At 40.3% G+C, this 19,278-nt stretch overlaps 1 protein-coding gene across 1 annotated transcript in view; it reads right to left on the bottom strand.

Annotated features, from left to right (window-relative positions):
* The window catches only part of mgat4a (alpha-1,3-mannosyl-glycoprotein 4-beta-N-acetylglucosaminyltransferase A), a 44,623-nt gene extending 26,038 nt beyond the window's left edge, over positions 1–18,585 (bottom strand). The window contains exons 1-2 of the mRNA XM_036598698.1: positions 18,426–18,585; positions 17,310–17,719 (exon numbers count right to left, since the gene is read on the bottom strand). Of these exons, the coding sequence (XP_036454591.1) occupies positions 17,310–17,403 (94 nt within the window). The 5' untranslated portion in view covers positions 17,404–17,719; positions 18,426–18,585. The remainder of the gene's footprint in view (positions 1–17,309; positions 17,720–18,425) is intronic.
* Positions 18,586–19,278: the final 693 nt, after the last annotated feature.

Consider the following 19,278-nt stretch of genomic DNA (forward strand, 5'->3'; position numbering starts at 1 on the left):
ATATTCAAGTTCGCTCCCTGTAGAAGATGTGTTAACTTCTTTTTGCTTAGTAAATGAAATACATAATCTGTTCTCCAGGAAGTTTATATCCTGCCTTGTGAGACAGAGGAGGTACCTTCTGCAGCATAAAACTACAGGTTAGTTAGTTTTATCTTGCCTGTCCCATTTGCACGCCAAAGTGCACCACAAAATATCAGAGATTTTGTATGTTGCAGACTGTAGAGTGGAAATCAGGATTTTTTTTTTTTCAGTCGTGGCTTTCTCCATTTCTCATCACCTCTAATCCTACTACAGCAACCAGCAACAATATGAGACTGCTGTACCTCTTGGTGGCTGAAACAGGCTGTCTGTCAATGCTACAGTGGCACCCCTAATAAAAATTGCGCACAAAAGAAAAGAAGAAGGAAAAAAACAAAAAAAAAAACAAAAAAAAAACGGTCATACAGGGTGTAACCAATTACACATCTCTGACAATAATATATCGTTGTTCATAATGCACTCTGACAGCATCAGCCACACACACACATCAAAATACGAGGCCTGTGATAAAATGTGACCTTACAAGGGAACCTACATCTGCACAGATACTGTAATTACAGCACCAAGCATTTCACCATCACACATACGCTACACACAGTGTAGATGGAGGACATTGCTGAGGGCCTAAGGCAAAGTATTTGTTGAGTGGTAAATGATGCGAAAGAGAATGAGACTGTTTACAACAGCACCTGCTGCCATTTCCCTAGAGGTCTTTCCAACAGAAACTCCAAGAGAGCAAAGGTGTTTCAATTCTTTCTACAACATGCATACAAAATGTGACCTATGTAAATACAAGATGATCTGAGCAGATGTGTGTGTACGCATGTACATCACATGAATTAAGGATGCAAATGACTAACTGATTAACAATGCTGAACGAATGCTATGGTTAAAAATATCATTCATTTGTTTTAATTTCAATAAATCTTTAAGATTAAGGAACTTTTCTGCATTTTATACATTTAGGTCGCTATAGGCAGGTAGTTTTGCCAAACAGGCCTACAAAAAAAAAGAAAAAAATAACTTTTTCATCCATGTTTTCTGAGAGACAGTGTGATGCACAGCAGTGCGATGAAACCACACATGGTGTGGAAAAATTACAGAGAAAAACGTAATGGACAGCAATGGCTTTTGAGAACTACTGAGGTACACTGAGGCAAAGCCAGCCCCAGTCGTTTATGTTCGTTTTAACTTGGGCTAATATAAAAAAGTAGAGTGTTAAACAACTTAAGACATTCAGAACATGGATCTTTCAGCAGCCCGACATTATATGTCCAGTCATTTTCTAACTTTTTTTATTTTTGGTCATACAGTGTTCCCTAGGACTTTTTTCAGCAGTGGTGGCCGCTCGGTTTAAACAATACCAGGGGCTGTATCACAGAAACTTCTTTTTGTCTTAAGATCTGATAGGTCAGGATAAGATTTTTCAGAAATATGTATTACAAAAACAAATTTTATCCTAACTTAAAATCTTGTCTTACAGCATCTTATCTTAACTTATGAAATCTTCATCTATTCGATCGAAGTTGATAATCAACTGTTATGTCTGTTACCTAGCAACCGACCATACGCACACAGCTAAAAAACACAACCAAAATAATACTAAAAAGGTAAGTTACAGCTACTGTTACCAATGTAAAAAGGTCAAAACAAAACTAAAAAACAAACTGATGATTAAGAACATTGAGGGTTTCCCATACTGTTTATCAGAGCGTTGCCGCTCCCCAGTTTCAGTTTCCATTTTACAACCCCCTACCTGGCCTACAAGCCATGCTACATTATACCTCCTAAGAAACAGCCATATGTTCAACTCTGTATCGAGTTTTAATCAACATTAACAAAAGAAGATAGTAAGGTGGGACAATGGAAATCTGTAAATCCCAGTGTCAGCAGTAGGCTATAAATAAATGTAACATAATTATGCTACAGGGAGATTCACTCGAAAGAGGCCCCAAATATTCTGTAATAACCCTCGCTAGCATGAAGCAATCTGAAGGAAACAATGTGCAATGTGCTCCTCAGTATATGGAGCTTCGAACAAGCCAGGATGCCCCTGCGTCTGAGCGATGAGGTAGGCGCCGGACAGCCGTCGCGACGTTTAACCTCCGTTTGCAACTTCCGGGTGCATACCCCCGTACCCCTTCATGTGTCTGGCAGACAAACGGAAATCACTTCCGATTACACATACGTTAAGGTACGTACTGTTTTTTTGGCTCACGTTGTTTCTTCCTTTATCCGGGAGTTACAATAGAATATTCGGGGCCTCTTTCGAGTGAATCTCCCTGTAGTACTGAGCTGTGCTGCATGTCATTGCCCAAAAACAATATAACCGGATGGTTAAAACAGAAATTAAGACACCACTGAGGTTGTCAAAGTCAGAAAATAATTTAGAAAACTTAGAACCTGGAGTAGGATAAGATTATGAACTTAAGAACTATCATTCTGTATTAGCTGCTGTCCTAAATTCAATCCGAACTGAAATGGTCACAGTAACTAAACAGATAAGATTTCACAGTTTAGATGTTTCTGTAATACAATCCCAGGTTCTGATATAGATGTTTAATAATGTTTTGTGTGTGTTTAATACGGCTTTGGGCCATGTACTTCATATACCCTGATGCCGGGCCCCACCTATCAGCACTACATTCCATGGTCCATACAAGGAATATTTTTTAATATCCTGGTGCATTAATACTCTGCTGATGTATGCACTCATAAGTGTATGCATATCAAATATTTGAAAATGTCTTTAAATGCAGCTCAGCAAATCAGATTTCATAACTGACATTTTGATGGGTAACAGTCTTAATTTTAGGCTTGCTGGTTAACTCTTAGTCGCTGACTGGTGACAGTCGGTTATCGGTCAAGTGTTTGCCAAAATTTGCATCCCTATCATGAATGCCTGTGGTTTGTGGTTATTAAGCTGCTCTTTATAACAAGCCCACAGTTTAACACAGCAACCTTATAAAGAGCCAATTTCTACTCTGTGAGGTCAATCATGCATGCAGGGGTGTCTGCCATTTTTCCGTCCAGAACAGACACTTCACTTCTTCTCTCTTCTTCTGAACTCCTTCACAATGACAATCTGTCATGAAGGGCAGCCAGCCTTTAAATGATAATTATCTCAGAGCGAGTGTTCTTGAGGCACATGCATCCGATATCTGGACAGCCTGCAGCATCTGTAAAAAGATTAGCAGATAAACTGCTGCACATTTCTGTAATCTTGTTATCCATCTCTGCCACTCAATCTCAGTCTCTGGTCTACTGTAGCCCAGTCAGCTCCAGACGTTCAAATCAGAGTCAAGTCCTCATTCCAAGAACATTTTGGGGGAAAACCAGTCATTGGCTACTCATTTTGAACTCACTGTCTCAAATTACATGAAGCAAATACTAGCTTAACATGTGAAATGATCTTTTATCTTTTCAAATACACTGCTCAAAAAAATAAAGGGAACACTCAAATAACACATCCTAGATCTGAATGAATGAAATATTCTCATTGAATACTTTGTTCTGTACAAAGTTGAATGTGCTGACAACAAAATCACACAAAAATCATCAATGGAAATCAAATTTATTAACCAATGGAGGCCTGGATTTGGAGTCACACACAAAATTAAAGTGGAAAAACACACTACAGGCTGATCCAACTTTGATGTAATGTCCTTAAAGCAAGTCAAAATGAGGCTCAGTATTGTGTGTGGCCTCCATACAACGCCTGGGCATGCTCCTGATGAGGTGGCGGATGGTCTCCTGAGGGATCTCCTCTCAGACCTGGACTAAAGCATCCGCCAACTCCTGGACAGTCTGTGGTGCAACGTGACGTTGGTGGATGGAGCGAGACATGATGTCCCAGATGTGCTCAATCGGATTCAGGCCTGGGGAACGGGCGGGCCAGTCCATAGCTTCAATGCCTTCATCTTGCAGGAACTGCTGACACACTCCAGCCACATGAGGTCTAGCATTGTCCTGCATTAGGAGGAACCCAGGGCCAACCACACCAGCATATGGTCTCACAAGGGGTCTGAGGATCTCATCTCGGTACCTAATGGCAGTCAGGCTACCTCTGGCGAGCACATGGAGGGCTGTGCGGCCCTCCAAAGAAATGCCACCCCACACCATTACTGACCCACTGCCAAACCGGTCATGCTAAAGGATGTTGCAGGCAGCAGATCGCTCTCCATGACGTCTCCAGACTCTGTCACGTCTGTCACATGTGCTCAGTGTGAACCTGCTTTCATCTGTGAAGAGCACAGGGTGCCAGTGGCGAATTTGCCAATCCTGGTGTTCTCCGGCAAATGCCAAGCGTCCTGCACGGTGTTGGGCTGTGAGCACAACCCCCATCGGTGGACGTCGGGCCCTCATACCATCCTCATGGAGTCGGTTTCTAACCGTTTGTGCAGACACATGCACATTTGTGGCCTGCTGGAGATCATTTTGCAGGGCTCTGGCAGTGCTCCTCCTGTTCCTCCTTGCACAAAGGCGGAGGTAGCGGTCCTGCTGCTGGGTTGCTGCCCTCCTACGGCCTCCTCCACGTCTCCTGGTGTACTGGCCTGTCTCCTGGTAGCGCCTCCAGGCTCTGGACACTACGCTGACAGACACAGCAAACCTTCTTGCCACAGCTCACATTGATGTGCCATCCTGGATGAGCTGCACTACCTGAGCCACTTGTGTGAGTTGTAGAGTCCGTCTCATGCTACCACGAGTGTGAAAGCACCACCAACATTCAAAAGTGACCAAAACATCAGCCAGAAAGCATAGGTACTGAGAAGTGGTCTATGGTCCCCACCTGCAGAACCACTCCTTTATTGAGTGTGTCTTGCTAATCGCCAATGATTTCCACCTGTTGTCTATTCCATTTGCACAACAGCATGTGAAATTGATTGTCAATCAGTGTTGCTTCCTAAGTGGACAGTTTGATTTCACAGAAGTTTGATTTACTTGGAGTTATATTGTGTTGTTTAAGTGTTCCCTTTATTTTTTTGAGCAGTGTATGAGACATGCATTACTTAAACATACTTTCTTTGCTGCTTATGAATGGATGTCAATGAGGAAACAAAATTTATAGGCTCTATTTTTAGGTTACATCGTTGTGCCTCTTAGCCCACTGGACCAATAACAGTAAGTCCTCTCTTTACTAAATGTTTCATGCTCTGTTTATTAATTTATCAATTAGCAGAGTGGGAGAGTCACGCTGACAGACTTTCAGATGCACAGGAAGTAGGATATCCCCTCTTCCCCCATGTCTACCCATCAGAGTCTGTTACACTGTCGCAGACTCCCACCTTTACACACTCAGTGGAGCTATGAGAATTTTTCAGCTGACACACAATTTGTACACTCTTCAGTGGTAGACACAGAAAAGCAACAACTGAGGCAATTCATAGTAACAGATCTCTGAAGTCGTGTTCTATAGTGGGCCTCATGCCCATTTTAGAAACTCTGGGTTTAAGTTGGATTTTTCTATGGCAAAAATTAACATGATTTTCAAAAACTGCTTTGGTACAAAAAGGTTGCAATACGTTTAATCCTGCATACAATTTTCCACTAAACGTCACTGGATCCTCTGAAATATGAGATCATTAAGGAGCCAAAATATGAACATACATCCATGCTAATAGCCAGTTAACACTCCTGCACACTGAAATGACTTGGCATGAATGTATGTCTATTATTGAACTTCAGCACTAATATATAGCTTCTCCTAATGCACCTTCCTACTACTAAAGCAATTTGACAACCACACTGGACAAAGCTTGCTGGTTTGTTGGGTATTACCTGTCTCACAGGGTCAATTCAGTGCACAGAAGTGTTAATTCACATGTAGCAAAATTCATATTTTGGCTCCTTAATGACTTCATTAACTCTGAGGATCCAGTGACATTCAGTGGAAAAATGTAAGTGGGACTAAACGTGTTGAGTTTGGAACCACTTTGTTAACCACAGGGTGTGAAAACAACAACAACAAAAAAAAAAAAAATCCCATTCATTTTTCACATCCAGATCAGACCAGAGTTTCTATTATGGGCATGAGCACAGGAGAAAGCGCAAGCAAAAGCGCAAGCGAGAGAGCGAAAGAGAGCGAAAGAGAGAGAGAGAGAGAGAGAGAGAGAGAGAGAGAGATATTTGTTAGAAGCTGTCTGTTCTCTCTGCTTATGCACTGTGATGCTAGCTTTACCGCATGGCTCTTCTGCTACTTATTTTACTTCACATTAAGTTTAGCTTGAGTGAATGAAACCAATAATAAATGTTGTTGTGCTACGTAACTTTAGCTTGCTTCACTTTTTCTGTTTCGGTTTCTTTTTATGTATAATAGTAACTTTAAAAGGCTACAGTACTCCCCTCACTGTTTCTGCTGTGTGTGATGTATTGAATAAAATTTGCAGTATTTTCTGTACAGAGCTAAGTGCCCCGGTGGTTAGCAGAATTACAAAAAAAAAAATGCCACTGAAACACCTTGCTTTTAATTTGTAAAGCATGTGGATGTGCCTTTGGAAACAGCTGGTGTTCTCTAGCAGGGGGTGCTATCACCGCACAAGTCTGTACATAATATTACAATATTACTTAATATTATATTATTTAACATGTGGTTCTAGTAAAGCATATACACTAAATACAGAATAGAAAGTAGGTCAGAGCTGAAGAGGACCATGTGTATTTAGATTGTTTACTGCACGGCTAAAAAGGAGATTTGCTGCATCTGTAGGCTAACGTAAACAGATGGCTTGAACGGGGTTTGATCAGCCTGCATGTTTCAGCTCAGTTTCGAAGTATTTGACTGACCATTTTAGGAAAGATACCAATTAAACATGCAATTTAGACAAAAGGCTTTTTTGTAAGGAATTGTAAGGAAAGCCAGAGCAGCTCGGACACAGACGAGTGCAAAACGCGGCTCACCTGTCGTAGAGTACAGATGCACTCACACACACACACGTCAGAGAGTCATTAGAGCAACCTGCTTTGTTCTCTCCTGCGACACAGTGTTACACTACAAAGCTCTGAAGATGAAAGCCTACAGGCAGTCCCATCACAGACTGCACCCAAAGCTGGTTAAGCCTTGCTCAATGAGTGGTAGTAAAAACATGCTAAAAACCAAACCAAAGTCATGAAACATGTAACAAAGTGAGTATGACTACGGCAGGAACACAGGCTCTTTTGTTAACGTCAGAGGTCCTTCAAGGCCAAGAGCGAAAGAGTGCCACTGCCTGAAGGAAAAAGCATTGCCATCTCAACCACAAAGTTGGCAGATGCTGTACAGGAAGTTACCATGCTAACGTACTCGTCCAGATGGGGCTCCTCCTGACAACCACAAAGCTCCTTCCGTTTAAGAGACTGAGGTCTTGACTGAGTCCTTATCTGGCCCACTGTATCTTGTAGAGTGATCAACAAGACACAGAGGGCCAGATACACAAACGCGTACAAGCAGAGCACAAAAAGTGCCTTGGAGGAGAATGCTTTTGCCAATTAAAGGTTAAACAAATACATTTAAAAAAAAATGGCTAGTATCACACTGAGCGTTGAGGGGGAGAGGGAAGGCCGTCACACCCAGAGAGTGGCCAATTATGCCCTTTTGGACTGGTGACTAGACCTTTCGTGATTATTACATAACCGCCTGATCGCGATTATTTGAGCTAATCAGATAATTTGTGCTGGTTGCAATTATTTTCTAGTTATTTTATTTCAAGCCCAACAAACAAAATATGAATTACGTGCATGTTCATCGCAACAAATATGGTGAGACAAATAACTGAATGGGCACAAGTTCATCTTAATTACTGTTTGAAGGGAAAAATGTCTTTCCCCTTTTTAATCCAAATGTAGATGATCGGCCAAGCCACGTTTGGTGTTAAGTTTTCTTATTTAGTTGTAGCACTGGAGCTACTAGGCTAATGTTGCTAGCTAACAAGTGGAAGCTTTTCGTTGTGCATGTTGCATTCGTAAATCACACTCACTTCGACATGCAAACCATTTTACATGTAATCTGTGAATGACCTGTTATGAGCAGCTTTTGAAACAAACATGGATTCGGACTTACTGCGAAGCCAAATACAACATCACCGCTGTGGGCATATTTTGGTTTAAGCCAAATGAAAAAGGAGAACCCAAACATTTGGAGGCGACTTTTCGGATTTGCAATGAAATGGTAGCTGTAAAAGGTGCTAATACAACAAACCTGAGAAACCATCTGCGGATCCACCACCCCAGCAAGTTCGCCGAACTTGGGAAGACAACCACGTCATCAGATTCTTCCCGGTAGATGGCTATTCGGGAGGCTCTCAGGCGAGTATCCAGGTATCAGTGTGACAGTACCAGATTTTCGCACGTTAACCGACAGGGTAACACTGTTTATAGCCAAGGAAATGCTGCCGCTCGGCCCAGCAGAAAAAACAGTGCTTAAAGGAATGTTGCAGAAGTTTGACAAGCATTACGAATTGCCAGGAAAAACGTACATTTCCAAAACGGTTGTATAAGTTGAGGAATCGCCAAGTGAAAGACTGCATTGTCAATGATGTCAAAGGAATTGACCTTTGTTCAGCAACTACAGCTCCACAGTTGAGTGTTCTAACATACAGTTCTCATAGTTATAATAATAAATGGTCCTAAATGCTAGAATTAATGTAGAACTGCTAATTCACCAAGCTTTAACTCTGAAGACTGGCACGCAGACTGCTGGTCACCCAGCAACACAGACAACAATCTCACTTAGTAGCTAGTAGACAACAAGAGGAAAGAGGAGAAAGATTCAAGGTGAACACTGATAGAGATGAATGGACAGACTCGTTTGCATTTATATGCACTACATCTGGTTTCCTGATATGTTTAATCTGCAGTGAGAAACTGTTGAAGGTTGAGACATTCTACAAGATTTTACAAAGACCATTTTACTTCTGCAGAAAAGGATCCTGCCGGAGATGCGAGAAACATAGCTATGACTGAGCTAAAGCTTAAAGCAGAACAAAGTAAGTCTGTGTTTTCCTTTGTATTTTCAGCCTATATTAGGACATGAGCACATATTGAGACATACTTACAGCCAATACGTTCAAGCTTTACACCAATGAAATGGACATAAAATGCTGTGGCTCCCAAGGTGGTTTGATTTTTGTTGAAACGGGACAAAATGGCTCTTCTTAACATTTGGGCTGCTGACCCCTTACTTAGGTAGATGCACCACTCAAGAGTCGCTGCTGTCTTTCAACAAAGTCTCTCAACAACACATCTTAAAGCAACATATTTAAGCCTGGTTTTAAAAGATGAAAGAAAATCCACATAAAAATGGGAGAGTTGCTCAAATTTTAGTTAACTGAGCAGAACATGTAATCTCCACCCACATTTTGTGCACTTCGCCCACATTTTGCACAACACTCACTCAAATGCAAATACAAGGAGGAGAGAAATGCAATTGGTGTAACATAACATGTAGCCAGAATGTGTTCAATTTCCACCTGAAGCTGCCGCAAAAAGGCTCAGTACATCTGGCCAGTGTGTGCATGTGTAGAGCATAAAGATGCATGATTTTAACACCACGTCTTACAAGAAAAGAGAGAAAGGGTCAAATCTCACTCAGCAAGCAAGAATTCGAATCATAACCCACTTACAAGCAGCACATGCAAATATAAAAGTGAAGGCAGGGTGAATTAGTGCACCTAACTTTTAGGGGGCACTCTCTTCAGGGAACCTCGCCTTTTAAACGCTTTCATTCCATTCCATTCTTGATGGTTTGCATCAAAAAGGTTATTGTTGGGGTTTTTTGTTGGGTTTATCAAGATCACCAGACAGGTGATTGGATTCTTTAATCTTTTGCTTTAGTTTGATTTTTAACTTCCTGCCCTTAATGATCCACTCTGCCTTGTAAGTAAGGGCAGCATGTGAATAGTGAAAAAGGAATAACCTTGAGACAGGCTTCCAAACTGCTTTCACTCTTTTTTAGGATCTGTTCATGAAAATAAGGCTCTCTAAACAGCAAGTTCAACATTAAAACTGAAAAACGAAAACAAGGGGTGATAAAGTTGCAGGACATGAGCACTGATACTACTAATTATATTAATGAAGTAATGTCCCAAATATTTTGACAACTTTGACAGTATTTTTTGAATGCCACACAATAAAAATGGACAGGAAAAGAAAAAACATGAACAATCCTAGATTCATCAAGAAGGTAAATTTTAATCGACCAAATGATTTTAATCAATTAATCGTGACAGCCCTAAAGGACATGACAGAACTTACAATGAGAGACACTGAAGAGAAAAGTAGACTGTTAAGGGCTGTTTAGTAATCATCAGTGGACCAACACAGGTACTACATAGGTGAATTAGTGCTCTGTTTGCTAAGCAGAAGCAAGGCAGAAAGAACAGAAGACAAAAGGTTGATGTTAATAAGGCGGGTCAAGGCCAGGAGAATAATGCATCATCCTCATCCAATTCCCAGGACCCATCACTGGATAAACAAGTGAGAAAGAAAAAAAAAAAAATTGAATGAACTGAATTTCAGCATCAACACTATAATATCTCTAAAATGCAATCCTCTTAACCTAAATCTCTTCAGTGACTGATACAGAACACAGACATTAATTTAATTGCATGTTTTTAATCCATGCAGAGAGAGTCAGTTTTGTGTATGGAAATGGACCAAGTGATCAAACTCTGTGTACTTGCCCTCAATTTTACTCACAACACAGAACATCCCTGTGTGAACTTATCTGCACCTAGATACCATCCGGAATTAACATTCAGCAATACTCCAACCTTAAACCGCTAGATTATTGATCGCATTCCTATCTTTGCCATATAGTGTATTAGGGCTGGGAAATTAATCACATTTTTTATTGTCAATTATGATTTTGGCTTCCAATGATTATGAAAACAAGACAGTTAAGATAAAATGATTGTTCTGTTTTGCAATACTCTTATTTTGTCTCGTGCTATAAATGCTGCATACCCCCTTTCCTTTATAGCAGTGCGCTTTTGCCCCTCCCTAAAAGCCCAAACTCATCAAATTTATTTTCATTTATTATTTTTTGTGTGTTTAATAGTTTCAATAGGTTGTGGAAGTGCACTGCAACATGGTTGATCTTATTTTTATCTTTATTTTTATTTATTATTTTTATAGTATTTATTTGTATAATGTATATACTGCTGCTTTCGGAATAAAACATTGTATCTCCGTTTTTGTCTGTTTTTCAGTTTCTGACATAATATGAAAATGCCTGTTGCCCTTTTCATTGTGTGTAAATCTCATGATTAACAGTCCCAAAGAAATGGCCCAAAATTACTTGGGGATTGGGTTACAATGGCACTACAATGACACTAAAATTTTGGAGATACAAGGTTTGTTTTTAATTCTTTGTTTTTTTAGTTTTTATTTAATTACAATTAAAGTTCAAGGAAATCCACTGTTTTTTCTAAAGGTTCAATAAATGTATAATGCTTCTAAAGTCATCATGAGTAATCATGTTAAATAATCATGATCCTAATATTGACCAAAATAATTGTGATTATGGTTTTGCCATAATCGAGTAGCCCTTCTGCGTATACAGATATATTGACAACTACTGAAAATTAACATGTAAATTTAGATTACAAGATGCCCTGAACACTGAACATGGCCAGTAACTTGCTAAGGCTACAGTCACACTCTTCAACTTATTCTTGGCCATCTGGTCACTCTGTTTACTCTTGACTCTGGTTCAGTATTAATGCATTATGCATTAGGCAATGTAGGGATGTGCAATGATAAGCATCATATCAGTATCAGTAGACAACTGCTTAAAAAAGTTTCAATAGTACAGATGTTTCAAACCATTATTTGATGTATTTGCTGTACTTCAAGAGGAGCAGGGCATGTAAGTAACACTGGGCTACTACACCAAAAAAATCTGTATTTTATTTATTTTACCGCATTTTAACTCACTTCAAATAAATGTTACATTTCTCTGTGATGCTAATCCAGGTATACAGCGGATATCAGCATCAGCCTACGATTCCCATATCAGTCCCTAATGTGATCTGCATCTTATTGCCACAATTACACAGCTGCAATAAGAAGCAGAAGTAATGTTAGTTATATTTGGTTTCTGGTTTCCTTTACTTCTGGATTTGCCAGGAAAAAATAAACAAATAAACACACACACCCACACACACAAACACACAAGCCCACTCAAAAACGGAAGAAAAAAACTGTTTTAGACATTAAATCAGAAAATATCACTCAAGACTACTGCAGCACTGTTGCTGAAGGACACAAGACTGGTTACATCTGTGATGATTACTGGAGCATCCCTTTAACAATTCAAATCTACACTGATAATGTTTAGCACACTCCTAACCAGAACAACCAGTTAGAAATCATAATTAGCTTAGGCTTTCCTAAACCAGGAATGGTTAACATCCAACATGAGATACAGAACATGACTATGGAACACAAGTTTTAGCACAAAAAGAACACAATGAACAGCAGGGGGCTGATACACTATAAGGCTGCACAGTGCATCATTGAATTGCTGCTGCAATCTGGCCTTTGCAATACCAATATCATAAAAAACTTCTATAATTACTCATTTAAACTGAGACATCCCAACTTTGAAACTAACTTTTTGTGTTGCTGTTATGCCTTCCTAAGCCAGTGCACATATTTTTGTTTTTGGATGCTGTGAGCATCCTGCACAACATCCTTCCTGAAGAGTTTCTGTGTTTTAATGACTCAAGCTGTTCATAGGATCCATAAATCAAAATTTTAGTCAAATCAAGGCAGGTAAATATTTAACCATGCCAAACCAAGGGTCGCTAGAGTTTTATAATATATGTAGGCTAATCAAAATAATGATATATGTATCTATAGTGTGCAGTTCTAGTCCACTAGCTAGTAAAGCAAAAGAGATGAGAAGTGTCAAGTGTTGGAGCAGCACACAGACTCCACGACAACAGTCCAGTTTTCATGCCTAATATGGAGGAAGAATGTCAGAATGGCAGGGAATGCCACAGCAAGTAAGCTACCTCAATGAGTGTCTGTCAGAGAGACTGAGAGTTTCTTCTTAGTGTGGAATGAGAGCAGGGGGAGAGAGGAAATTAAGCTATTAAATGTCAGTCTCAAACCAAAAGAATGTGCATGTTTAACAAGAGCATGACTTACTGAGCATCCCAGGCCACAGGCATAAGTCCCTACTTCCTATGAGCTTACAGCAAACAATCACTCAAAACCATTATAACCCTGATATCTTTCTGTGTCAGACTCCTCTAGTTCTCCCTCCTCTGCTCCCCTCGCTCCCTCAGCCGTACTCAGCTGACAACATCAGAATTATATGGAATACCTAGGTGAGAAAACCAGCTCAGTGAGCGGGGGAGACTTCAAATTTTCCAATGAGAATAAGCAAGAGATGAAAATTTCAAACATTGACATCAGTATAGGTGGGCAGGATGGAAAATATATGCCATCAAAATACTTAAACATTTTGATGATACAAAAAATGATTCATGATATGTAGTTTGTGCATGTTAGAAAGGACAAAATGCATCAGCAAAACAGTGACACCATATTCAAGAAAGGTTTTGAAAAAGTAGGCCTGTCAAATATTTAAAATTAATGATCAGAAATGATTTTCCATAGACATTAGCTTTTTCAGACATATATTTACATCATATGTGGACATCAGCTGAACTTTTATGATCGTGAAAGGCCTATTTTTTAAGGCAAAAATACATTTTAAAAGGGAAAAAAAAGATAATTTTACAAAATAAGACAATACTGGACTAACATTCAATTCATTCATTGTTATTACTTATTTATGTAGTTACTGTAAACTGTCTGTTGATGCCGACAAGCTTTCTATAAAGTATTTTATGCTCAGTGTTATAAATACTGATGATACTCATAATATATAAGGTAAAGCACATTGTAATGCAAATTATCACGATAATGATAACATTACCCACCCTTAAATGTCACTTTTCACTTGAGACACAATGTAGACATTTAAGAACAGTTTGTTTTACCGAACTATACAGAAACATCCTTGTATAAGCTCACCAGAGATGCACCGATACCAATACCTGATCCTTTAGTATCGGCTGATACCAATACTAACTCTGTCTAACCTAACACACACATAAGTTCTGACATTTATACAATTACATTTTTAAAAGTTAGTTCAGTAAATAATCACAGTTGTTCACGTTGTCAGTATTTGCGAGTTTTAGTGTTTTTCTGGCTTGGTTAAAGCAGCGGGCGGGAGTCTCCACACAGCTTATTGACAGTGGCGCACCGCAGGCAGGACTAGTTGACACACAGGCCTGGCTAGCGGGCTCCTATGCTAAAGACTAAATCGAGACTAAAGGCTATCATTATGCCCAGAGTACACCGGTTCCTTCCACTCTCAATAACATTTACAGACTTACAGAGTTAGTGACCGCATAGTGGCAGACAAGTGATTACTGAAAGAAACAGCTCAGTCGTTCATTTAAGTGGCTCCATTATCGTGTTCTTCACATCAAAAACTGCTGTTACAGATTGTGCCATGAGCATTTTTACTGGTGCTTGTCGTCCCAAACCACTGAGGTGTTGTTAAGTTCTGTCTGCTGGCGCACCTGCACGCGTCAGAAATAGATTTGTGGTGTCAGTCAAAAGGTATCCGTATACTCATCATCCGATACCGATACTGCTTTTAAGTGCTAGTATCGCCGCAGATACTGATACAGTATTGGTATCGGTGCAACACTAAGGCTTACTGAAAATAAGCTTCTCATGTTCTTTTCCTGCTCAGTTAGACAGGGCAACACAATCCAGCTCAAAACATCGGCCCAGAATGCAGAGTTAAGCACATTGAGGTCTACAGACTGCCTCTCTCTTCCTTCTTCTCCAAAGGCATTAACCAGGAGACTGCACCCTCCCTCCCATGCTGCTTATCTTCTCTATGTGCAGGATAATGACGCCTTTCACCAGTCAGCTATTTTTGGCCCATTGTGTGCTCCAAACAGCCTCAGGATGGAGATTCAGTGCAAGAGAAATCCACCCGCAAAAAAAGAAGGGACAATCAAACGATAGGTGGAGCCTATTTTTACAGTTACTGCAGCAGAGAGATGGAGATGCTCGGCACAGAGCAGCACGAGAGATGTGTCAAGTCTGTGCACAGCAGAAAGTGGTGTTTCATATAGTGAGTGAGAGACAGGTGGAGTGTAAGCTCTGTTGTGGAGCAGTGCTGACTCTGGCCTACAAGAACACACACTGCTGTAACTGCTGTCTGAATGCTCCATTTATCTACATAATGACTGTTCTCGACATTAAAATGGGGTAGCACTGGGGTGAGTGATCAACCTTTGTGTTGGGATTTACGAGTCAAATTGTTTCAATTCCCTAAATGAGAAAGCATGAATAGCTTCTTCAATAATTAATCATTTCAACTGACACATTCATGTCGAATTTGACTCCTCGCTCACATCAACCATTTGAAAGAGACATTTCCACTTAAACTCACAGAAACAGAGAAATGTTTATTATTATTATTATTATTATTATTATTATTATTATTATTATTATCATCATCATCATCATCATCATCATCAAGACAGGCCACCATCTAAATTCTAAAAAAGTGGATCTACACAAATTGTAAAACTGAAAGTTATAAACTCCAACTGGTAAAAATAGCCAATTCAGCTCAATGGAATGGTTTGAACGTTAGATAATCGAGCACATTATCTCAGTACGTTTGTGAAAGAAGTTGGGAAAAGCATCACACATGATAACCTGTGGGCACACAATTAAAATGACAAACATCCTAGACAATGATCCATTCATACAAAGTGATAGCTATGGCCAGACACTACTGATATTCTGTAATATTCGAAATCTCAGATACTTTACCAAACATTATATGCACACTAGAAAAGCAACAGAGAACAGCAGAAATATGGAGAGGGTCTCAATTAACATGATCCTGTCCACTGATATCTCTTATCCACTCTGCTTCATGTACTTAATATAATCACTGTTTTATGCTCACTGCTCCATGCCAAGTTCAGCAACACTTGTGTTGATAACAGGTCACTCCTTGGAATCAGACCTTAAAAAGGAATACACATAACTACATATAACTTTTATTCATACAGCCACCTTGTACACAGGAAAGCAGCAGTAGATGGACTTATGGAACATGACCAACAAAAGCCTTGGTTGGCTAAGAAACATTCCAGGCTCTCCAGCTTCTAGCCAGAGTGCACTTTAGCATCTGACAGTGAATTCTCAAACACGCTCTCATCTGTCTTTCCAATTTTGTCAAGTCCTGGAAACACTAACAAAAATACAGTCACTGTATGCTCTTACGAAAGCTACAATCAGCATACAGCACGAAAAGCTGTCACTGTTACTTAGTTTTAAGACAAAGACTAGGTATTCGTTACTCATTTCAATTACTCATTTTCTAGTAGTTTGCCAAGTTGAACGCTTATGCTTCCCAGAAGCACTAGCAGAAGTCTTGTCCAGGTCTATGTATTTTTCATTTATTAGACTGTTATTTGCTCTTTCAGACACAGACAAAAGCTTATGAGGCGTTTCCAGAAAACACAGAAGTGAAACTGGTGGCAATGCTGCGTTGTGAAAGAACAAGTTTACCAATCTATAAGCAGAGAGCGAGTAGGATTAGCCACTCCCTTCTCTGTCATTTATACTGAGATTTCTTACCCCAGGCAAATCAGTCAAAGACAATACAGGTGTCCTGTGGTAAACAGACAGTACCCCACCTCCCCATGGAAAACTGATCACATCTGAACAGGGCTTAAGGCACATCTCTCTGTATAAACTGACCAGAACATGGCCATACTTGCACAAGTTCCTGAAGAAAAAAACTATAGTGAAATGTATCACTTTGTGATAATCACAACATGTAAAGGCAGTCAGGCAACACTGACAAAACACATACATGTCCAAAAGACTGTAGATACTGGATCATTCAATGCTTCTTTCTAAATCAACGTTTCTATTCTAAACCAGCCCCCCTCTACACTGTGTTGGAACAGTGCTGTGAGGATCTGATGGCATCTATAACTGACACTTGGCAGTGGGCATGGTGTCATTAGGCTGCTCCAGACCATCCCATTATATTGATAAAGGTTTGCTATGGAGATTATTCAAGCTGTGTGTGGGCAACTGAAAGCCCATCTCAGCAATGGGTGCACCATAAAGTATCTGAAATCTCTAATTATAAGGTGTATCCGGATACTTTTGGACATGTAATGCACTTTATTTCAGCGCACACTAAGCGCAGGGGGCCGTTTACTTACCCTTTCCATTCTGCCAGGCCGTGTACCAAGACAGACTGAGAAAAGAGGTGAAGAAAATAACTGCAGTGGCAAGAGTTCCATTTCTGAGCCTCATCTCATTTCAGCGCTCTGCTGCTCGGCCGTGGCTCCGCCTGCACACGGGCTTCTCTCGCCGGAGGAGAGGCAACTCACACGGAGAAGGAAAGACTCCCTCCTTCGGTCCGTGTGGTTCTTCTCTGCTTATCCTTCCTTATTGAAAACCGGTGCTTGAAAGTCACGAAGTGAGTCAGCGGAGATTTACCTTTTCAGATACATGTTTATCGCGACCAAGCCGTGCCTTCATCCTGACAGGATAAAGTCAAAAGTGACGGTGGCACAGCTGTAAGTAAACGGCACCTGCAGAGTCCAAACGACAGGTTCCTCTTCAACTCCTGTAGTGGGGAAGAAACAATGACCAAGAAAAAGAAAATTACTGAAGCAGCTCGGACAAGCGAGTTGCATTTGAAAAAAGATTTTAATTAAACAACAGCGGAGATTAAGCCTTCTAAGCTGAGAGAAAACAGGAGACCTGCTTTAGCCACCAGTCGTGAGCAGTCGGTCTCTGGCTAGCTGGCTAAGGGAAGTTAACATTAGCTAAAGCTAGCTAGTTAGCCATCTGAGGAGCTTCCCATCACTAGCACCAGTGGGTTACCAAACAGCTAGCCGAACAGGAACCAGATTAGCTATCGCTAGCCACACAGAACACTGCAGCTAATCATAAGTTAGGCACAGTAAACATGCAGAAATAGCGCTACCGTACGTTTTAACATGTATAAACAAATGCAGCGAATCTCTGTAGACTTAACGGACAGTCGGCTCTCTAACTCCGCTGGTACCTGTCTGTCGGATCAGACTGAAGTTAGCCAGCTCCTCATTCGAATTTCCCGTTCCATCTTAAATGATGCAGCGGTCGCTCTCTGAATGTAAACGCCGCAGCATTTAAGGTGGAACGGAAAATTCAAATGAGAAGCTGGTGAATAAGTGGCTAACTTCAGCATCGTGCCTGCATGTCGGGAAGACCCAAAATATGTCAGACACAACAGGCGTGCCTAGCTTATTGCCACATCTACAGCAAAAAAATCAACTTTTAATACTTACAGTTATGTCCAGGAGAAATCACATACGCGGACTCACTGCTCCACTGAGATGCCAGCGACAGTTGACGGTGTTAAAACCGCATTTCTGGCAGTCTGTAAAACAGCGGACTGGCGGCAGTGAGAGCACACAGTTACTAACGGTGAGCTCTCAGACAACCTTCACTCACACACACACACACCCGCTTCGTCCTCCCACGCTCTCTATTGGCTGCAGTCGATCTACAGGCGCGTGCGTAACAGCGGCTGAGCAGCAAACTCAAAACATCACAAAAACATCACCATCACAAAAACATCTCCATCACAGCGTTCCCGCTGATTTCTCTCTGCTTTTAAAAATGTACTCTCTGGATTCTTTGATGTTTGCAGTCTAGACAAGAATCAGCATCTACTTTATTACTTTACTTATGATCCTTGTTGAATTCGGTATTCAGTGAAAACTGTAACCACAAAAGGGCTATGAATACCTGTCCGTAATACATACATTTTACTTGATGCATAATGTCTGCTCTACCCCCAAGAAACTGTCAAACTGTTTCTCGTTATTTCTTTCTTATCCCTGTATCTTTTGTGCTTCTCTGTATTTTTATCGATAAAATACGCATATATGTCCATATGTATCATCTAAATAATTTAAATTTTACGATATGTGCTGCACATTTTCATTTTTGTTTTCTAATCTAATATCGAAGTTCCGCCAGATCTTTGACGCCTTATTAATTATTAATAATTATTAATGCTGTAGGGAAGCTCCCCACAATAATGCAGTGTTGTGGCTCTTTATTTAATTTACATATTAAAATTCAATTAATTTAATATTTAAGATAATCTGGGAGATTTGGGGGATTTTTTATTTT

This window comes from Colossoma macropomum, unplaced genomic scaffold, assembly GCF_904425465.1.
Source record: "Colossoma macropomum unplaced genomic scaffold, Colossoma_macropomum, whole genome shotgun sequence".
NCBI lineage: Eukaryota > Metazoa > Chordata > Actinopteri > Characiformes > Serrasalmidae > Colossoma > Colossoma macropomum.